The sequence below is a fragment of the Ursus maritimus genome, unplaced genomic scaffold (genome assembly GCF_017311325.1).
Source record: "Ursus maritimus isolate PB19 unplaced genomic scaffold, ASM1731132v1 scaffold_28, whole genome shotgun sequence".
In the NCBI taxonomy this organism is placed as follows: Eukaryota; Metazoa; Chordata; class Mammalia; order Carnivora; family Ursidae; genus Ursus; species Ursus maritimus.
Window position 1 is genome coordinate 35,405,427 of NW_024425341.1, and position 22,706 is coordinate 35,428,132.

Below are 22,706 nucleotides of genomic sequence, written 5' to 3' on the forward strand. Positions count from 1 at the left end.
GCTTTATACATCGAAGTTTTGTGTTTTGTTATCAGAGCAATAGTAACTAATGCAAAATCTGGTGCCGGGAATTAGGGTACTATTGTAACAAAAACCTAAAATACATGGTACGAGCTTTCAGACCCCATAGCAGTAGAGCTGGAAGGTCTGGAGATGGTTGATGTAGAGGATGGAGTGGCAGAATTTCAGCAAAACTGTTGGCTGCGGTGACAAGGAAAATGGGGAAAATACCTCCCAGTGGTGGATTTGGCTAAGTAGATCCCCAGGCAGAATGCTGAAAGGATCAATGGTTTATTTTATCCATAATAATGAAAGAGGAGAGAGAGAAGCTTTAAAAAAAAAAAAAAAAGGAACTGATCAATTTTCAGTCAAATTATAGAGAATATAAAAGAACTAGGACTTGGATGGCTCAAGAATGTATCTACTACTCCTTCCTAATCTCTCCTGACAGAAGACTGTCCAAATACTCAAAGAGCTATGACGGAGGAACCATGAGTGAGGAGTTTTAGCTGCACTTGGACCAGATTTAGACCCTGGACGGGGAGGTGGGGCACGGAGGGGAGTGAGATCTTTGGAAAGGGGGAATATGTTTTTGCATCTGAAGGAATGTAAATCAACGTGTGGCCACAGGCTGAAGAGGCTCTGAAATCTGTCCATAAACCTGACAGTCCTCCCATTAGGATGGAGGGTATGTGTCCCTCCCTCTTAAATCTGGAAAGGTTTATAACTGTTTAAACTAACAAAATATGGAAGAAATGATGCTGTGTTACCAGCACGGTCACATTCTGAGGCTAGGTCATAAAAGGTGATGAGGTTTTTGCCCTGTTTCCTTGAACACTGTACTTGGAGCCCTGAGCCACCAAGAAACCTAGCTGTACTGAGGCTGCTATCTGTGAAGAAGCCAGGACCCATGGAGAGCTGCAGTGGGCCCTTTGCTCAGCAGTCCTGGTCTTTAAGTCTCACAATCCCAGACACCTGACATGTCAATAACCCAGCACTCAGAGGACTCTAGTCCCTACGGTTAAGTCACCCCTGCCTCTGAGTCTCTCCACACCCCAAGTGTTGGGGTGATTTGTTTTGTACCAATAGTAATTGGCATTTCATCACTTAAAAAAAAAATTGTGTAAGAGACAAAATACCTGTGGACCTCGTTCAGCCCATACACAGGCAGTTAATTTTGGTGTGTATGATATAATTATCAGTCTTCCACAGTGATTACGGCTTTGCCCATTTCATGATATAGTTCTGTTTTGCTTTTTATCACACATTTCAAATCAATGGCTGTTCAACCATTTTGGTAGATTTAGTCAGCTTATTAATGTAAAAAACTTCTTTGTCCCTTCATGCTTTTCCCATCTTGAATTCTATTTTGTAAACTATTAGGATCGATACTTCTATTTTCTCTTTATTTTCATTCCTCCTATACTATTTAAAATGTCTTTTTAAGTTGGATTTGATTTAAATTCTTAAAGATGCTCTGATGGTATCTTCTGGTAAGTTAAAACCATCTACTTATACTGTTTGATCTCTTTCTACAATCTTCCTTTCTTTAAGTGCTTTTTTGTTATTTTTTTCCCACTGTTACCCCTTTAGGGAGATTGACTGTGTTATTTTTTTTTTCCTCTAATACACTTTAGACGATGTATTCTAATTCTATGCTCCTAGAAAAGAAGTCCTTAAACTTCTTGGTCTCGGGACCCTCCAAAGAGTGTTTATATGAGTTACATTTATCACTATTTACCATTTTAGAAATTAAAAAAATATTTTTTTTTTAAAGATTTTATTTATTTATTCGACAGAGATAGAGACAGCCAGCGAGAGAGGGAACACAAGCAGGGGGAGTGGGGGAGGAAGAAGCAGGCTCCCAGCGGAGGAGCCTGATGTGGGGCTCGATCCCATAATGCGGGGATCACGCCCTGAGCCGAAGGCAGACGCTTAACCGCTGTGCCACCCAGGCGCCCCAGAAATTAAAAAAATACTTTAAAGATTCATCTCAAAATAATAAACCAATGATAGGCTCACATCATTCTTTTATAAAAAAACAAAAAGAAATCAGTGAGGAGAGTAGCAGAGTTTAACACTTTTGCAAATATTTTAATGCCTGGTTTAATAGGAGACAGCTGGATGCTCATATCTGCTTCTGCATTCACTGTAGTGTGCTGACCCTGTAGTGTAGCCCCTGGAGAATCCACTGTGCACATGTGACAAGAGAACGTAAAACACAAATCATGCCTTAGTTTTATTAGTGAAAATAGTGTTGTCCTTGCAGCCCCTCTCTAAAATCACTGAGCTCTGTTTCAAGTTTATGTTCTTCGTCTGTGAATCTGGTGCCTCTCTATTAATTTTAGAGTCTGTTTGCTGCAGCCTCCCAGTAAAGGGGTAAGATGTGCCACCAGGGAGGATGGGGTAGGAGCCAATCTCAGGACAGGCAGCTTCTTCCTTCTGGAGTAAAACAGGGTCCATACCTTCCCCTCGAGTAAGGCACCTTGCTTCACTCCCTCCTGTGTTGGTGTCAGTTTAGCAGTAAGTTTAACCACTTTCTTTACTCATCAATGCTTCCTTAATCCCGTTTCTTTCTCTTATATTAGTTTTTCTTCTCAGAATACATCTCTAATAATATATTTAATTATTTCATACAGAATCTAGGTGGTAAAATATGAGGTGGCATGTTTCTAAAATGTGTCTGTTTTGCCCTCAACTTTCTTTCTAAACTGACCTAATTTTACCTATACAAAGAATGAAACATACCTTCAAATCTAGTCCTGTCAATTTATTCACTGTTGTCCAAATATCAGACTCATGCCATAACCCAACACATAAATTTTTGTTTACTCCACTACTTCATTTTTAAAACATGCTCTCGGGGCGCCTGGGTGGCACAGCGGTTAAGCGTCTGCCTTCGGCTCAGGGCGTGATCCTGGCGTTATGGGATCGAGCCCCGCATCAGGCTCCTCTGCTATGAGCCTGCTTCTTCCTCTCCCACTCCTCCTGCTTGTGTTCCCTCTCTTGCTGGCTGTCTCTATCTCTGTCAAATAAATAAATAAAATCTTTAAAAAAATAAAAATAAAACATCCTCTCTGCCTGCCTATTCAATGCTTTACAGCTCCAGGCCAAAGAACCAATTCCAATCACACCTTTTCAACATTTACATAGCAAAGGCAGGCTTGGGGTGGGGATAGGAAGCCCCCCAAATCAGCATCTTATTGAGCAAAAAGAAGCTGAATTATTTAGAAATTCTACTAAATTTTCGAGATCTACTTTAAAATTAGATATCAGATAAAGTCAAATATCTAATAATGCTAGTCTACACTAATCGTCCCTTCTGACAGTTCTCACAGAACCCCAGAACTCTGAATTTAGAATACACCTTAACAACCTGTATCAACTGCCTCATTCTACAAATGAAGTAATTGGGGCACAGAATAGTTACTGCTTGTCTGTGGTCACATGGATAACACTCAGAAGCCGAAAGTCTTCTGATTCCACTTCTAGAATTTTCTTCACCTCACTATATAAGTAACCAAGCTCAATACTGTTTCCTATTCTCTGATACTTGATTTTACATTCTTTGATTAACCTTTGTTTCACAGGCTTATAGTTCAAATTTACAAACTTGTTAACACGTCATTTTAAACCAATAAATCAATAAATAACATTAACACTGTTAGCTATACAGGCATCCCTCACCATCTGAACTCTGGCCCAATACTTACTCTAGTAACTCACTAAATTTTTTACTCAAAACGGTAAAACTATTTCAAATATCTTTGCATTTAACCTAGTGACAATGTTTAAATTGAGAGGGTGTGTTCGGGTGAGGGTGAGAGGGTGAGAGTATGCTGTGTTCCCACCTCACCTGTCCTCTGATTGGATCACATCTCCTGCTCCTTATTTGTGAGATGTGCTATGCATTATCACTATTGTTTTCTTCACATTAAGTGGAAAAGGTTGTGAAGATATTAGCTGAGACAGAGACCTAGAACAGCCCATAGAACAGAAGTTGAAAGTGATAAAGTGTATTGAGAAATGAGTGCAGAAAAGGCACAGCTTGGCCATGCACACATCTCCCTCTCACCAGGTCCAACAATTTAGTTTTATGAGGAAAACAAAGAAAACTCAGGAAAATATTCTTGGATCTGAAAAACAGTTGGTCAATCAAGCATGAATAACAATTTTGAAAAACTAAATACAAAGAAATGCTTTATGCAACAGACTGATAGCTATAATTAGTGTTTAAAATCTTTCACTGTTATAAAGAAACCTTTGTGGATTGTTATATTAAAGACTCCAGTAACAGAAGTACTGAGCAGCAAAATGCCACCTTTGTTCCTGTGCCTTTAAAAGCTCTGAACAGTACTTTCAATCAGGTCACTGAGATCAGGGCTCCCTACCGTGCAGCAGTATGAATAAATTTTCCTTCTATATTTAGCCAGTTACTGTATTGAACAGCATTTCAGTGCTGCAATTATATTTGGAAAAACTGTTTAGGGATTTTGGGTGGGAAAAATACTTAGGCTTTCCATATCCAACTAAGTTTCAAAAATGAATTAGATAGGAATAGTGAGGGATACCTACATTTATTTTCAGTGAATCCAAATAGATTTTTAATGTCTTGAAACTCAACACTATGGTCCTTGAATTAGCATTGGTATCACCACTGACCTGACTAGAAACGTAGCTCCTCCTGGTTCTACTCTAGACTTAATGAACAGACCAGAATCTGCATTTTAAAAGGCTCTTCAAGTGACTTGTATGCATGCATTTTTTTTTTTTTTTTTTTGAGTGGGAGAGGGACATAGAGAATCTTAAGCAGGCTTCTTGCTCAGTGCAGAGCCAGATGTGGGGCTCGACCTCACAACCCTGAGATCCTGACCTGAGCCAAAACTAAGAGTCTGACACTTAAACCACTGAGCCACCCAGTGGCCCTGTATGCAAAGGCATATTAAAGTTTGAGAAACTCTGGCCTACTGGATAAAGTTGGTTGCCCAATAAATATACATTTCTACTTTCCTCCTCCTTAATTCTTAACAAATCTCCCCATTCCGCTTTTAAAGACACCCACCTATATCCCTTTCCCATGAAGCCCTGTCTCTAAGGGGAAGCTGACCTCCCTTCTCCTGATTCCCACTCATAACTTCAGGGTGAGTCTGGCCCATAATTATCCTATTCCTCTTGCCAATGACTGTCTTACAAAAAGGAGTATAACCCAATTCTGGACAATGAGACATAAGCGAGTCAGTTCAAAGTGCTTCTTTAAAGTTTCCTCCATTCAGAGAGAGCCAGAGGAAGAGAAAGTTTCCCTTTCTCTGGATATTCTCATGTCTGGATGTAAATACTAAAAATTGCTGAAGACATCTCCTACTAGCCTAAGAATGAAGCAAACACCACAGCTGGGGAACACACTGGTAGAACCTGGGTCTCTGAGGACATTTTTGAGCCACTGAATTGGTCAACTCTCAAGCCTGGTCTATCTCTGGAATTCCTATTAGGTGAGAAACATTGTTTCATTAGGAATTTCTGTTTTCTGCATCCAAAATCATCCTAATACAAAGAGATGATCATTGATAGTCCTAACAAAAGCTCAGATATCACAAATTATTTTCCATTAGATGGCTTTTTAAAATCCGACAATTCCAAAAGAGTGAAGTGTTTTCTTCCTAAAAGCTTTTTATTGGATGTGTCCCCTCCTTCCCCCTCTCCGTCCTAGGATAGAGTGGTCCTTATAATTTGTGGAATCAAGGGGCGCCTGAGTGGCTCAGTCGGTTAAGCGGTTGCCTTCGGCTCAGGTCATGATCCCAGGGTCCTGGCATTGAGCCCCACGTCAGGTTTCCCTGCTAGGTGGGGAGCCAGCTTCTCCCTCTCCCTCTGACCCTCCCCACTGCTTGTGCTCTCTCTCTCTCAAATAAATAAAATCTTTAAAAAATAATAATTTGTGGAATCAAAAGTACTTATAAAAATAAGAAATGGAACAGTGGGCCCTTAAAATGCAAATTATAATTTAGTCAAACAGTATTTAAAAAACACAATAAAACCTGCAAGTTATATTATACATTTTCACTAATTTTCTATAACATTATTTTTTTCAATATCCATTTATACTTTTTTCAACCTAATTTTAAAGAAAAAAATTTTCTTATGATTTTAATTTATTTGAGAGAGCGGGAAGGCACACATGCGGGGGTGGGGAAGAGGAGTAGAGAAAGGGACAAGCAGACTCCACGCTGAGGGCTCAATCTCACAACCTTGAGGTGGTGACCTGAGCTGAAATCCAGAGTCTGATGCTTAATCAACTGAGCCACCCAGCCGTCCCTAAAGAGTTTTATGAGATACTTTATATGCCAAATGTTAGGCTGCCACTTTTGAACACATATAAATCACATTAGAAATTAAGAACAACTCAGCACTAGAAATAACACAGAAGAAAAAAAGCAAATATATTAAGATACACGTTACTAATACAAAGCATTAGTGACCAGTCTACATTATCTCATCAGATACATTTTTACGATTTAATTTCAAACACCTTCCAATTTTTGCATTACAAATATTATTTTATAAAACAATTCTGTTGGGGTGCCTGGGTGGCTCAGCTGGTTAGAGCATGTGCCTCAATCTCAGAGTTGTGAGTTCAAGCCCCATGCTAGGTATAGAGATTACTTAAAAAACAAACACTTTAAAAATAAATAAATAAATAAAATCCTGTCAACTTCAAGGAAAACAACTGACAGTATTTTTTGGTGATAATAAAATCTGAGTGTTCCAAGTAAAAATTAGAATTTTGGTAAACTTGAGTTTGAAAGCTTCTCAAAAGCCTTCTGATGAGATTGGTAGTAATATTAACAACTGTCATGTCCAAACAGTGTATTATGAAATATGTCATTTGTAAGCTCAATGAACCAATATTTTCCAAATAACCTATACATCCTGTTACAGAACCATGAAAGGGTAAAAGACATATTCAAAATGTAAGATCAATCAATAAGTTATAAAATAATACACTACGAATTAATTAGTCTCAAATGTCACATTGTAACTAACATTTAAGAAACGAATACCTATGGAATCTTGGTATCAAAGAATATCTAAAATTAACTGAAAAGGGCATTAAAATATTTCTCCATTTTCTGAAGATCCGTGAGAGAGATTTTCTTCATGTATTTCAACCAAAATATCACAACAATTGTATACAGAAGCCGATATCAGAATCCAGCTATCTTCTATTGCCAGGCTTTAGGGATTAGCAAAAATTATTCATTTTTTTTGAAAGATAGTTATGTTTCATAAAACATACTTATTACCATTATTGGTTTATTAACATCATTCTCAGATGAATTAATATTGTTTAAATTTCTAATACAATTTCTAGTATGATAAATATTTATAGATATAACCCACAAAAACAAAAGGCTCTCCCTGGAGTCCCCAATAATTGCAGAGTGTAAATGTTTTTGGTCCAAAGTCCAGAAAGTTTGAAAACTGTTGTGCCAGAGCACTGGGGCTGGTGTTGGAAATCTGGAAGGCCTGGGGACAGACGAAGTCCTCAACCTGATCAATCATCAATCTCATGAATCATACAGTTGACCTTACAGACAAGAAAGTGGCCATAAAATTTTTTTCAAAAGTGAAAATTTTTACAGAAGTCCTCAACCTGATCAATCATCAATCTCATGAATCATACAGTTGACCTTACAGACGAGAAAGTGGCCATAAAATTTTTTTCAAAAGTGAAAATTTTTACAATGGCTTGACAAAGAATTAGAGATTTTCCCTAAAAAAGAACATTAATCAAATATATTCGCACTTATAATTTTGACAGCAGCACAGATGTATTCTGTGTCTTTCAGATGCCAATCTAAGATGTAACTGTTAAAAAAAATCAAATGTCAGTGAAACATATGAAATACACTTCCTAACCACTGTAGCTGTGCAACAACAGGTTTCCTTGGTTCCTTCACTGACAAATACTGCTTATTTTGTGCCAACAGCTGCTAGATTTGGAGATTTTAACAATGAGTAAGACCCTGCCCTCATGTGACTTACACTCCATTGAGAGAAATAACCAAGCAAACTACACTAATTCCAGGGCCTGTTAAGTATCCTGATGGAAGGAAACCAGGCTTTTGTGACAGAGAGCCAGGGGTAGGGATGTGAAGCTACTAAAGATAGAACATTCAGAAAAAAGTATCTCTGAGGAGGTGATATAAACCAAGACTTGAGAAACAGACAGAAGGTCTATGCAAAGAAAAAGGGCAACAGCAAGTGGAAATACCCCATAAATACAAAGTACCTGAGAACAGTAAGGAAGCACTGTGACTGGAGCAAGCTAATAAAAGATTTTTTTTTTTTAAAAAAGGAGATGCAAGCAATACCCGCACGTCGAGTAATGGTTTTCATCAAATTTAATAGCCTATTAGACTAACTGCATAAAAATTTCTGTGGAGCCTAAGCATCAGTGATTGTTTTGTATTTGTTTTAATAGTCTTCCAGGCGACACTAATATACTGCCTGGGATGAGAATCACTGATACTGACTCTATTAAGCTACAATAAGGAATTTGGATTTTATTCTTAACATAAGAGTGAGCCCACTGAAGAGTTAAGAAGAAAACTAGTAAGACTAATTTTATTTTTAAAAGATCACTCTGGTTGTTAGGGGAAGAAGCAAAGGGGCAAGAACAAAAAAACTCAATCCTGAAAGTTTTAGGAGATTGAGTGGAGGGAGCCGAGGCTTAACTACTAGATGGTGATGGCCAAATTCCAAGAGCCTGATTTTTCAGACACACTAAACAATCAATAGGTATAATCAGAGCAAAGAGAAAAGAAAACCTACAAAAAAGGGCACAAGTGTAAACTCCTCCAAAATACTTTACCCATCTGACTGTGAGAATCATTTGACTACAGAAGGGATTCGTTTATACTCTTACATTACAATACCATATGTAAATTATGTACCTCAAGGTCTATTCTTTCAACTGCATTTCAAAGACAGAGAATACTATTTACAACTTAAAAATGTTACCTTCAAACGACCTCAAATCTAACCTGCAAGCCTCTATTTTACAGTTACATTTATTAGTGGAAAGATAAAGTTTCAAGTTGTTTTTACTTCACCTGGAAAAAATTGTTTCTTTCACACTAAATAATATATGTCCAAAAGTAATAATAAATTGATATGAAATACAGCAATAAAAATTTTTACTAATTAAAAAATATTTATATCTTACAAAAAGATATATCATGCTCATGGAATAGAAGATTAATTTTCTTAAAATGTCATACTACCCAAAACAATCTAAGATCAGTGCAATCCCCATCAAAATACCAATGGCATTCTTCACAGAGCTCGAACAAAGCATCCTAAAATTTGTATGGAACCACAAAAGACCCCAAATAGCCAAACCAATATTGACAAAGAATTAAAAAAACATGGTATTACACTTCTTGATTTCAAACTATACTACAAAGCTATAGTAATCAAAACAGTATGGACTGGCACAATCACAACACATAGATGAATGGAACAAAACAGAGCCCAGAAATAAGCACACGCAATTACGGTCAGTCTATGACAAAGAAGACAAGATTATACAATGGGGAAAAGACAGTCTCTTCAATAAATGGTGTTAGAAAAACCAGACAGCTATGTGCAAAAGAATGAAACTGGACCACCTTACACCATATACAAAAATAAATTCAAAATGGATTACAGATTTGAATGTAAGACCTGAAACCATAAACTCCTAGAAGAAAACATAGGCAGTAAGCTCTCTGACATCAGTCTTTGCAATATTTTTTTGGGCTAGTCTCCTCAGGCAAGGGCAATAAAAGCTAAAATAATTACGATCACATCAAACAAAGAAGCTTTTGCACAATGAAGAAAACCATCGACAAAATGAAAAGGCAATCTACTGAATGGGAGAAGATATTTGAATCTACATCTGATAAGGGGTTAATATCCAAAATATATAAAGAATTTACACTCCCCAAAACTATCATAAAATAACCTGATTAAAAAATGGGCAGAGGACCTGAGCAGACCACAGTGAAATACTACCTCATATCTGTCAGAATGGCTAAAATAAGAAAGACAAGAAATAACAAGTGTTGGTGAGGATGTGGAGAAAAAGAATCCCTCATGCACTGTTGTTAGTGGGGATGCAAACTGGTGTAGCCACTGTGGAAAACAGTAAGGGAGGTTCCTAAAGAAATTAGAAATAGGAATAGCATATGATGCAGTAATTCTACTACTGGGTATTTATCCAAAGAAATAAAAAAACACTATTTGTGGGGCACCTGGGTGGTTCAGTTGGTTAAGCATCCAACTTTTGATCTCAGCTCAGGTCTTGATCTCAGGATTGTGAGTTCAAGCCCCACATTGGGCTCCATGCTGGGCGTGGAACCTACTTAAAACACACACACACACACACACACACAACACAGCAAAACACTAATTTGAAAAGATATATGCGCCCCTATGTTTACTGATTATTATTCACGGTAGCCAAAATAAGGAGGCAACCCAAGTGTCCATCTATAGATGAATGGATAAAAAAAAAAAAATGTGGCATACATGTACAATGAACCATTACTCAGCCATAAAAAAGAATGAGATTTTTTTTTCATTTGCAACAACATGGATGGACCTAGAGGGTATAATACTGAGAAACAAGTCAGAGAAAGACAAACATCGTATGATTTCACTCATATGTAGAATTTTAGAAACAAAACAAAGAAAAAAGAGACAAAAAAACAGACTCTTAAATACAGAACAAACTGGTGATTGCCACAGAGGTCGGTAGGTGGATGGGTGGCATAAAGAAAGGGGATTAACAGTACACTTGTCATGATGAGCACCGAGTACTGTATAGAATTGCTGAATCATTACATTGCACACCTGAAACTAATAACCCTGTATATTAATTATACTTTATTTTTTTTAAAAAAAAGACCTGAATAGACATTTTTCCAAAGATGACAGGATGACATACAGATGGCCAACAGGTACACAAAAAGATGCTCAAGATAACCAATCCTCAGGGAAATGCAAATCAAAACTGCAATGAGGTACCACCTCACACCTGTCAGAATGGCTAAAATCAACGATACAGAAACAACAGGAGTTGATGAGGATGTAGAGAAAAGGGATCCCTTTTATACTGTTGGGAATGTAAATGGTGCAGCCACTACAGAAAACAGAATGGAAGTTCCTCAAAAAATTAAAAACCAGAAATGTCATATGATCCAGCAATCTACTTTAGGGTATTCATTGAAAGAAAATGAAAACACCAATTTGTAGAGATATACACACTCCTATGTTCAATGCAGCATTATTTATCACAGCCAAGATACGGAAGCAACCTAAGAATCCATTGACAGATGAATGGATAAAGATGTGGTATTTATATACAAGGGAATATTACTCAGCCATAAGAAAGAGATCTTACCATTTGTGACAACATGGACCTAGAGGGTATGATGCTAAGTGAAATAAGATGAAGACAAATATGATATATTTGTATGTGGAATCTAAAAACCAAAAGAACTAACAAAACTAAAGAGGAAACAAACTGTTGCTTACCAGAGGCAAGGAAGGGTTAGGGGGTGGGGGGGACAAAATAGATGAAGGGGATTAAGAGGTACAAACTTCCAGTTATAAAACAAATTAAGTCACAGGGATGTAATGTACAGCACCAGGAATATAGTCAATAATATTGTAATAATTTTGTATGGTGACAGATGGTAATTAGACTTATCACGGGTATCGCTTTATAATGTATAAAGAACTCACTGTGATATATACCTGAAACCAACAGAATACTCTGTGTCAATCATACTTCAAAAAATTTATACCTTAAAGGAACTGAAACTTGAATTATGCTATTTCATCAACTTGGTAATTATTTTCAAGTAATTCTCTTTAACCTTTAATTTAAAGTCTGAATAGTTCCCTATAGTTTATTCCGAAATTTCATTTGCTAGCATTCTTGCCACTTTCTCTGATATGAAAACAGGTCAGGTTAGTTTAACTTTAGTACTGTTGCCTTTCTTAAAGAAGAAAGTGAAATATATCTTATGCCCACAGCTCTCAAATGTGAAAAACATCTGGCTCCACTCCTCTCATTTCTGTTATCTGATCCGTCTAGACTTTATAAGACACTAAAACAAAATTAGGGTAGTAGTTTCTAGTCCTAATTAGCTTTTCAATATTATAACTAATGATATTCCAGGTATTTTTATAGTAAAATAGGATATTTGGTAAAATTACTACATCAATTATTCTAAACAATAAAATATATCTAATAGAAAAATCAATGCAAATTCATAGCATTTGATATTTAAGCTCAATATACCATGAAGTTTAATATTTAAGTCCAATATATACAGCTTTTAAAAAGAAAAGAAAATTACCTTTCAAAAGATGATTGAGGTCCATTGTGTCATGTAAGGCTTTTTGTTTATATCTGTGGTCTGAACTGGAATCTAACACTGAAGATTTTGAAGTGAAATCAGGCCCGTGTTTTTCTTGCCCTTTTTTGACTGATTTCAAAGATTTTGAATTATTTTTTAAATCCTCAACATTTCCATATACTTCTTGACTCACATTTTCTTGCCTTTTAACTTTTACTTTTTGATCATTCGATGCTCCCAGTTCAAAAGACTGAACAGGGCTGATGTCTGGAGTAGACAGAGGGGTGACATCTGTCACAGTATCTTCAGATTCCTCGGGGTAGTCATTGACTTTTGGTTTAGTACTTGAAGGCTGTATGCCTGCTGATTTCATTCCTGGTTTATATTTCTGTTTTGGTGACAAGTGGGTTACACCACACAGACTTTTTTTTAATGATTGTGATGAATCAGAGACACAGACATCAGACCCTGCATCTGAACCATCTGTGCCTGAACTTGAAGATGAGGAGGACAAAGAGGAAGAGCAGGAGGAGGAATTACCTTTGGAATACTTTTTACTTATGTTTTTTTTAAAGTTATTAGATGGTTTAGCTGACTTGGACCTGACATATTGCTTTTTCCCATCATCACTGCTTTCCTCTCCATCTGTATAATAATCATCTTCACGTTCCTTTGTAATTTTGGGAATTCTACTTGGAGTGCACAAGTGTATTTTATGCCCTGTTGTAGCATCCCACAATTTTTTTGATCTTGAAGTGGTCAATGATAAAGAATTTCTGGTTTGCATATTATCATTTTCTACAGAGTGTTCTTCTGGAGGAATTTTCTCCTTTATTTCATTTTCCTTTCTTTGTATTCCAAATTTCAAGTTTACATTTTCTGTATCTTTATCTATTCTCTCTTTAGGGTCATCATTTTGCTTGCCAAAAACTGAGTTACTTTCACATTTCTTTGCTTCTTCAAAGTCACTGTCAAAGAAGGAATGGTCCACTTCACCTTCTGATATATCTATAAACCGATCCATGATGGTAAAAATATATCTGAAAAAGAGGCCAGTATTACCATCAAACTAAAGAATAATTTCCTAATACTTTTCACTTTTTACAGTAATTGCATATTACAAACCAAGAAGTTTGATTATAGAGAAAAATGACAAACACCAAAAAAACAGTAACTCAGTGAAGTGATAATTGGCTACAGGGGTAATAATAAATTGTATCAGTGATTTGAAACATAAGTAAGTCTATTAGTTCAATTCACAAGGTACTCAAGCATGTCACAAACATATACATAGGTGAATATCCATACACCTAGGCGAACACTAAGGAAAATCTGTCTTCTGTAAGTACAATTAGAGTTTAGAATAAGAAGGGATGGTGTTAAAACCTCTCCAAATCAGCTAAGCCATCCTGAATTTAGAATGTGACCTCTAATACATAATGACTTGGAAGGCAGCTGATTCTACTTCTGGAGGTAAAGAAAAGCAAGGGCCTAGAATATCTTACTATTATTAGAAGGCACAGTATTCAAATATACCTGTTATCGTGGTAATACAACAAAGGCTCTAGTTTAAAGGGGCTTCCACTGTCCAAGTTGGACAATTTAGCACTGGAAAACAAAACACACAAAATATACTTAAAAATGAAAAAGTACTTCTGTGCAAAGTTATTAGTCCATAATGATATTCAAAAGGGCAAATAATATGAGGTACATTAAAAGAAAGGTATGTATAAATTTCTAATAATATACAGCCAACAATCCAGTTATGTACTCAGTATATTCAAAATTATGATTAATTCTACTACAATAAAAAATTATGTAATCTGTATTCTAAATCAGCCATGATACTCTGGAGCCTTTTATTGCTTAAGTAATCCTGCAACCTATAAAACAAGTACAAACATGATTTAAAAATCAACCAAACTCATACCATTAGTACTAATGCAATAGGTTAATAAGATAGATTAAAGGTATGTGTGGTAATACATTTTACCATCATTGGGTAACTTTTTCTGCCGTTAAGGTTTTGAAGAATTTAAGAGATTCTGACACATTAAACATAAAAATTTATTCGCAATCAACTTTTAAATGCTTAAGGGAATCTGATTAATTAAATTAGTAAGTTAAGACTTACTAGATTTATTAAAAATATCTAAGTGCTTAGTTAGACTTCCTTTATTAGATATATAAGTATCCCTTGTCAGGTGTTCAAGGTACTTAAGAAAATCAAATACACTAAAATTGTAATTGTGCTGTTCATTACAAATTGAATTTGCAAGTCTGCAAATGGTATAGAATGTTCAGGGAAAATTAAGCTAAGTGAAGATTAATCAAGATACAAATGAGTTTTAAAATTCTAACAAGTAGATTTAAATTGAAATGAGATATGTAAGTAGGGGCGCCTGGGTGGCACAGTCCTTAAGCGTCTGCCTTCGGCTCAGGGCGTGATCCCGGCGTTCTGGGACCGAGCCCCACGTCAGGCTCCTCTGCTGGGAGCCTGCTTCTTTCTCTCCTACTCCCCCTGCTTGTGTTCCCTCTCTCACTGGCTGTCTCTCTCTGTGTCAAATAAATAAATAAAATCTTAAAAAAAAAAAAGATACGTAAGTAGATCTTAAAAGTTTGAGAAAAATCAGATAACTTATACCTAAATAATAAATACAAGAAATATTATTTCCCATAGCACAGATCAATGCCCTCGTAAGTTTTAAAACTCATCAGCGGGATGCCTCCTCCACAAATCCTCAAAGATATTTAATAAGGTTTTAGATGTCATATTTATCCCCACTGAAATTACAGTCTACTCTCTTAATTTATAAAAATTGAAACTTATCTCCCTGGCATTTGGCAATAATTTTCAGAGCCATTAGAAAGTCAAAAGCCTTTTCAATCAGTACGTTCATTTCTGAAATTCATCCTAAGAATATAATACTAAAAAGAAAGAATGGTGTGCATTACAGTATTACCTGTAATACTGAAAAAACTTGAATAGAAGAATATTATGACTCCATTAAAAGAATTACTTATATCAGGGGTCAGCAGGCTACAGTGCATGAGTCAAACCTGATCTGCCATTTGTTTTTGTAAATGAAGTTTTACTGGAACACAGCCACAGGTTTAGATACTGTCTCTGACAGCTATCACACTCTAACTGCAGAGTTGAGTAGCTGTGACAGAGACCATATAGCCCACAAAGCCTAAAATATTTATCAACTGACCCTTTACTGAAAAAGTCTGTGGACCCCTGATTTAGGTGATACATCAGCATGAAAAATGCACAATACAAAACTGTTATCCATACTGAATTAATAATATAATTTACACATTTAAACAAAAACTAGTGGGGAAAAGGGCAAAATTAAGTTGACCTGTTAGAAGAAAACCAAAAATCCCACTGCATTTTTAGTATTTCCATTACTGTTTTTATAATAGTGTCCCTGCAATAAATTAAGCAAATAAGTGATGACCGGGAGTCTGCACAATGAAGAAGAATGACCAGAGTCAGACACACTCAGGCTCAAACTTGGTTCTGCCACTTCCCAATTGTGTTTCTGGGCACATGTGCAAGGATGTTCATCATAGCACTACTGTTTCTAATAGCAATGAATTAGGAAAAAACTCAACGTCTAATAAGAGGCAAATGGATAAGCAAAATGTATATACTATATGTCCGTCAAAAAGGATGAGCTAAGAATATACAAAAATAATGTTTACTAAAAGAGCAGAATTACATGAACAATTATATAGAATGTAAAACACACGATACTGAATTCCTCACGGGCACAAAATTACATAGCATGGACTGGAAGGACATCATTAAACAGCTAAGAGTATGAGGCTGTGAGGGAAGAGGAGGAATGAGGGTGAAGAAGCCCACAGTGCTGGGGCGCCTGGGTGGCTCAGTCGTTAAGCGTCTTCCTTCGGCTCAGGTCATGATCCCAGGGTCTTGGGATCCAGCCTAGCATCAGGCTCCCTGCTCAGCGGGAAGCCTGCTTCTCCCCCTCCCACTCCCCCTGCTTGTGTTCCCTCTCTCGCTGTGTCTCTGTCAAATAAATAAAATCTTAAAAAGAAGCCCACAGTGGGGGAAAAATAACCTGGCAGAGGCCTGTGATATTGGGTCATCACATCACAAACAGTACGACTGAGGGGCACCTGGCTGGCTCAGCAAGTTGAGCATGTGACTCTTTGATCTCAGGGTTGTGAGCTGGAGCGCCATATTGGGTGTAGTGCCTACTTAATTAAAAAAAAAAATCATAAAAAAAAAGTATGACTGATCACTGTTAATCCAATTCTGTTCATCTAAGTTCAAAAAGGAAACCAACAAATCAAAACAGCCACTGAATGGTGGATAGCTCTTACAAACATTTTGTCATTAAATTCCCCCAAAAGTTACCCTCTTTTGTGAGGTAATTAACTCTTTAATCCAAAATGTCAAGGGATGGAATAAAAAGGGTTGCAGGTATTGTTTTTTTTTCTTTCTGTGTTACTTGGTTAAGAATACCTTTGTGATTTAAAAGAAAAACAAAACAAAACAAAACAAAAAACGGGGGGGGGGGTGGTGGTGGTGGAGAGGGGCGCCCCTGGGTGGCTCAGTCTGGTTAAGCGTCTGATTCTCGATTTAGGCTCAGGTCATGATCTCAGGGTCGTGAAGAAGAACATGGAGCCTGCTTAAGATTCTCTCTGTCCTGCTCCCTGTGCCCCTCCCCCCACCCCTGCTTGCCTGTGCTCGCTCTCAAAAAAAATTTTTTTTGTAAGTTTCTTCAAATTTTTAAAAACAAATGGTTTCATGGCATAGCCCAGAGCATAAATTTCCCTAGTCGGTTTAAAAAACAACTCTTTCAAAAACAAATCATCCAAATCATTCTAACTACCATGCCTCAGAAAAACCTGTTTACATTTTTCAGGAAATACACAAAATTACTAACCTAACACTCATTTGTATGAGTGCTACTATTCTAGTACAACTAACAGCTAAAATGTATCTAAGTTTAAGAGGTTTTTATTATTCCCATTTACCAATGAGAAAAATGAAGCAGAGCAAGAACTTGCCCAGTCAAACAGCTCAGTAAGTGGCACAGCGAGGATTCTAAGGCAGGCACAGTTTAAGGATCATATTATTAATCACTGTTTATTCTGCTTCAAAGTAAGGTCCTGAGCTAAGATCGGTTTTTTTAAACCTTTAAAATACATTGTTGTGATATCTATGATTTATCTGATAGTAAACTGTCACCAAGATAACAAGATCTTCTCATCATTGGGACTTTTAAAGGACAATGGGACCTATTTAGCAATATGGTTTTAGGAACAGTTCTTTGCAGAAAAGGATGGTCTGTACAGTTAAAATCAGATACACAAGCCAGTGACTGCCACATATTTTGCTGGGATTTATTTGCTATGTAGCAGTTTTCCACTCACAAAGTAAATTGGAACAAACCTCACCAGAATCACAAATTAAACCAGTAGAGGCCTTGAGTAAAGTGTTAATCTAGGTAACAAGAATTCACAACTCTGAATTAACTTATGACCCTCTCTATTCCAATCTGAGTTTGTGACCAAACCACCTTTCCAAAGAGAGTAGTGAATTCCAAACGTATTTCTGACAAGGAGAGTGACAATTCTGGAAGTCACTAAACTTGAAATGTTTCCAGCATGCCTCCTCTTTGTGTGTTTGGCATATCAAGTCAAATTTTGTGATCCCTGATAACCTTGAGCGAGACCTATGTAAAGTTCCCTATGAAGGTGCATGGCAAAATAATGAAAGTTAGAGCTAACAGCCTTCCCATATCCTCCAAGTTCCCCAACAGTCCTGAAAGGAAAAAAATTTTACCCCCTTACATTAGGAATGAAGATACTAAGGCCTAGCAATTTAAATGGCTTTAACAATTTAAATTAGTTTGTATCAAGTATGCCTCTTCCAACTTCAAGCTTTATCGAATTTGTGAATAAAAAAAAATGAGATGGACAGTTGAAAATAGATTCAAAAGGTTCTGGAAAATGGAAAAGAAGCTAACTTTCAAACAGATTTTTATAATGTGCCAAGCACTGTTCTAAGCACTCTTTCACTCATCATTTACCATAGATTATTTTCACTGACCATTTAATACTGGTAACAACTTTGAGGTTAGAGACAAGGAAACTGAAGCACAGAGATTAATGACATGTTCAAAGACCACATGTCTAGAAAGCAATAGAGTCAGGATTTGAGTCCAGACTGTCAGCAGTCTTACTGATTATGCTGTATTGAAACAAGCAGAGGAAAATACGCCAAAAACCTAATGGGGAGGTATACTCTGAAATAGCCAAATAATAACACAATAATGGCACAGACGCAGAATGAGGGAAGGTGAGGAGGGAAGGTGCACTGAGAGCCCCAGCTTAAAAGAAGGTTCACTGAAAAAAGACTCAGAGCTTACCAAGTGGCAAAAGCATGACTTAGAAATCAAAAGATTAAAATGCTCTTAAGTCATACCGGATAGCAATATGCAGTCTTAAGGGAACTTGCATTATATTCTGCTTGGTCAAACTATTTCTTGAATGAAGCATTTAGTTCTTGGTGCTATGGTGAAGAGTCTAGCATCTAAGTCATGATCAATGGTTTATCAAACAAGGATTCATAGCTAGTAAAAGTAATGGCTAAGAGAAAGGGTATGTTCAGATATTTAAAAGACTGTGATATAAAAAAAGATTTTAGGAGCTGTTATTTGTAGTGCCAGAGGTAGAACTTTCATCAACAGATGTAATATATAAGAAACCTGTTCTTAAATCAACATATGGAATGGGCTACTTTCTAAGATTGTGAGCCATGTGTCACTAGATGTTGGAGCAAAAATTGTCCACTTGTTGGGTTACTACAGAGGGAATTCATGCATTAGGAGGATACGATTTTCCCAACCATAACATTTTATGAACGAGGTCTAAATCCCAACATCTATTTGTAATCCAAATAATTAGGTAGTTCTTTGAAATCCGTTTTTCACAGCTAACAGTTTCGTGCCTTATTTCCTTAGAAACTGTGAACTCCTGGATCGTGCTCATCTTTATATCCCCAGTGTCTACAGTACGATCTGACGAATACTAAACATTCCAAGAATTTTTATCTGATGAAGGAGTTTGGCGTTAGGAGACTTAAAATTGAACTCTAGTTCTGCTCTTTGATATCTATGTAAGCAGAAAAATGACTTTTCCCTCAGCTAGTTTCCTTGACAGTTTCCCACAACCGTCCCCCACCAACCTTCACCCCCCCCCCACTACACACACCAGAATTAACTACGGCCTTATCTGTATTTACACGGTTTCTGTAGCACTCAACAGTTGTTAAGGACCCTCCTTCCCAAGTGGTCACAGTTCATGAGAGGTAGCGCATAACACCCGGGAGACTTTTCAGGCATAATATGCAACAGATAGGGTTATTGTAAGAACTTAAGCACTATGGTGATTTAACTGAATTTACGGGAAAATTATCCAACGATCCCACCCACTAAGCAATCTTTCCGATAACATTTATTTCAAACTTGGTGGGCGTCATTTTACTTTACAAATACAAATGTGGACTTAAGAAGATTAAAAAGATTCTCTTTATACCATACTGGGAAAGGGTAAAAATTAAATGATAATTCATTTAATAACTCTTTTGGGGCTCAATGAAAACCGGTATTTGTCAAAGCGGCCTGGGCGTCACTTGGACACTCACCGTTTGTATAGCTCCTGCAGAGCCAGCAACAGAAATACTAATGCTTTTTCAGATACATCAGGAAAACACAAATAAGAATCTGGCATTTTTAAAACTGTCATTTCGTTACTGTGACATCACACTATTTCTGTAATTAGGTGTGTAATATGGTCCAAACAAGGTAACCGGAAAATCTCGGCCGAAAGTAAACACCCGTTTTCCAGGCACTTGAGTCGAGGGTCCGTTTACTACCTCCTCCTGACCACCCCCCTTCCCCGCCCCCCACCGGTAGCAAAAGATAACTGACAGCCCCTCAGGCTCCCGAGTTCAGAGTCAAGTCCTCAGAGGTGGGCGGCGCCGACCCGAACCCGGCTCCCAGGCCATTCCCGAACGCATCCTGGGGGTAGGCCGGGCCGTTCCCATAGGGGCCGGCTGGGGCTGCGGGCGGCCCCACGAACCCGCCGGCCGCGGGCTCGGACGCCTTTGTTGTAGTTACACCCGCCACTCGAGGGGCTGGCTGGGCCGCAGAGCCGACGGAGCAAAGGGCTGGGGGTCCCGGCCCGCCCGCCTTCCTAACTTTCCGCGCTGGCTTCCTCATACCGACCCTGAGTGATCGCCGCTGCCTGGGCTCCAGAGAGATGAAACGGATCCCGAACGGAGGCGAGGGGGGCGGGCGCGTCGCGGGCGAGGAAGAAGGGGATGCTCGCGCACCGCTTACCTGGGTGCCGCGGCCGCCGCAGCCGCCTCGCGCGCCGCCTCGAGCGCCGCCAGCGGCGTTCCAGGGTCGCACGCACGCGCCAGCGCGCGCACGCAGCCCCCGCACGCGGCTCCCAGCGGCATTGCTCGAGCTTCCGGAGGCGGAGAGAGCGGAAAGGGAAAGGAGGGGGTGCAGAGGGAGCGCCGCGAGTACCGCGGGAACTGGGCGGTGGCCAAACGTGCGGCGCGGCGCCTCCTTGTGGCTGCTCGCCGAGGGCGTCATAGAGCGCGGTGGGCCCGCTGGAGGCCTAGAGAGGCTCCACGCGCCCGGCCCCCTGCGGGAGACGGGAGGGGGAAGCCAGGCCCGCGACTCTCCAGTGGACAGAGGCACGTGAAGAAAGGAATCTTGTAGGCCCTTAGTTGTCCAGCGCACCGTTAAGGACTTATTGCTATTGCCCCCGCTGTTAATGGTAATGCGGTGGACCCAGTTGTGACGGTGGCTAATTGGGAAAGTGGCTTTAATTATCTCGTAAGTCCTTACCAAAACAACAACAGTAATAAAGGGGGGCAGCTGTGACTTAGTGATTCTTTTTATCAGCAAAGCTCAGATCAGAGAACCAGTGGTTCTATGATCCAAGAGCTGGTAACACATGAGAAAGTCTTCCGACTACTGGTAAGTGAGGTGGGTGGTTAAAACAAGAAAAAAAAATGATCTCTGTGGAACATGATGAATGATATAATTTTTCGGTTTTGAACTTACAGGCACATACTAGGTGTGGTAGAATAATGGTGTCCCAAATTTGTCTACTTCCTGATCCCTGCAACCCGTGAATATGCCATTTAACGTGGCAGAAGGGACTCTGTGCTATGTGATTAAGGATCTTGAGATGGGAAAATCAACCTAGATTATCCAGGTGAGCTCGGTGGAATCATATGGATTCTTAAAAATGAGAGTCAAGGAGTTCGGAGTCGATAATAGGAGTGGTGGCCATAGAATCAAGAGGTGGTGATGTACAGCACAGTGACTGTAGTTGACAGTACTGTATTGCATACTGGAAAGTTAATACAGTAGATCTTAAAAGTTCTCATCACACACACAGAAAGTTCTCAGGGGCGCCTGGGTGGCTCAGTCATTTAAGCCCTGGACTCTTGATTTCCTCTCAGGTCGTGATCTCAGGGTGGTGAGATGGAGCCCTGGGTGAGGCTCTGCCCACTGAGTGTGGAGCCTGCTTAAGATTCTCTTCTCCCTCTGCCCCTCCTCTCACTCACTCAAAAAAAAGAAAAAGATTCTCATCACAAGGGAAAAAATATGTAGCTATGTGAGGTGACGGATGTTAACTAGACTTATTGTGATATTCATTTCATAATATATACATATATCATGTTGTACACCCTAAACTTACATGCTGTTACATGTAAATTATATCTCAATAAAACTGTAAGTTAAAAAAATTTTTTTTAAAGATTTTATTTATTTATTTCACAGAGAGACAGCCAGCGAGAGAAGGAACACAAGCAGGGGGAGTGGGAGAGGAAGAAGCAGTCTCCCAGTGGAGGAGCCTGACGTGGGGCTTGATCCCAGAACGCCGGGATCACGCCCTGAGCCGAAGGCAGACGCTTAAGAACTGAGCCACCCAGGTGCCCCTAAAATTTTTTTTTTTAATTAAAGAAAAGCAGCAGGAGGTCAGAGTGTTGTAAGGGGGCCTTGAGCCAAGGAAAGCGGGCACTTCTGGAAGCTGACAAAGGGAAGAAAAGGAATTCTCCCCTGAAGCCTCCGGAGGAAGGCAGCCCTGTCAATACCTGATTTTAGACTTCTGACCTCCAGAACAGAAAGAGAATAAATTCGTGTCGTTTTAAAGCACTAAGTTTGTAGTAATTTATTATAGCAGCAATAGAAACCTAATATAATGGGTACCCAGTACAGTTTTTACATGAAA

General features: G+C 38.6%; 1 protein-coding gene and 1 long non-coding RNA gene across 5 annotated transcripts in view; one reads left to right on the top strand and one right to left on the bottom strand.

The window, feature by feature from the left end:
- Window positions 1-20,869, bottom strand: part of CFAP97 (cilia and flagella associated protein 97) — a 37,252-nt gene extending 16,383 nt beyond the window's left edge. The window contains exons 1-3 of one of the 4 annotated variants that reach the window (XM_040643386.1): window positions 20,678-20,857; window positions 13,944-14,015; window positions 12,408-13,447 (exon numbers count right to left, since the gene is read on the bottom strand). In XM_040643386.1, coding sequence (XP_040499320.1) covers window positions 12,408-13,431 — 1,024 coding nt within the window. In that variant the 5' untranslated portion in view covers window positions 13,432-13,447; window positions 13,944-14,015; window positions 20,678-20,857. Of the gene's footprint in view, window positions 1-12,407; window positions 13,448-13,943; window positions 14,016-20,677 lie in introns of all 4 variants that reach the window. The other 3 variants (XM_040643388.1, XM_040643390.1, XM_040643387.1) reach the window with 3 other exon arrangements.
- Window positions 20,870-20,976: 107 nt separating this feature from the next.
- On the top strand, window positions 20,977-22,312 carry LOC103680983. The gene is made up of 3 exons (XR_573205.2): window positions 20,977-21,442; window positions 21,532-21,683; window positions 22,256-22,312. It is a non-coding gene; the product is annotated as an uncharacterized LOC103680983 (long non-coding RNA).
- The last annotated feature ends 394 nt before the right edge of the window (window positions 22,313-22,706 follow it).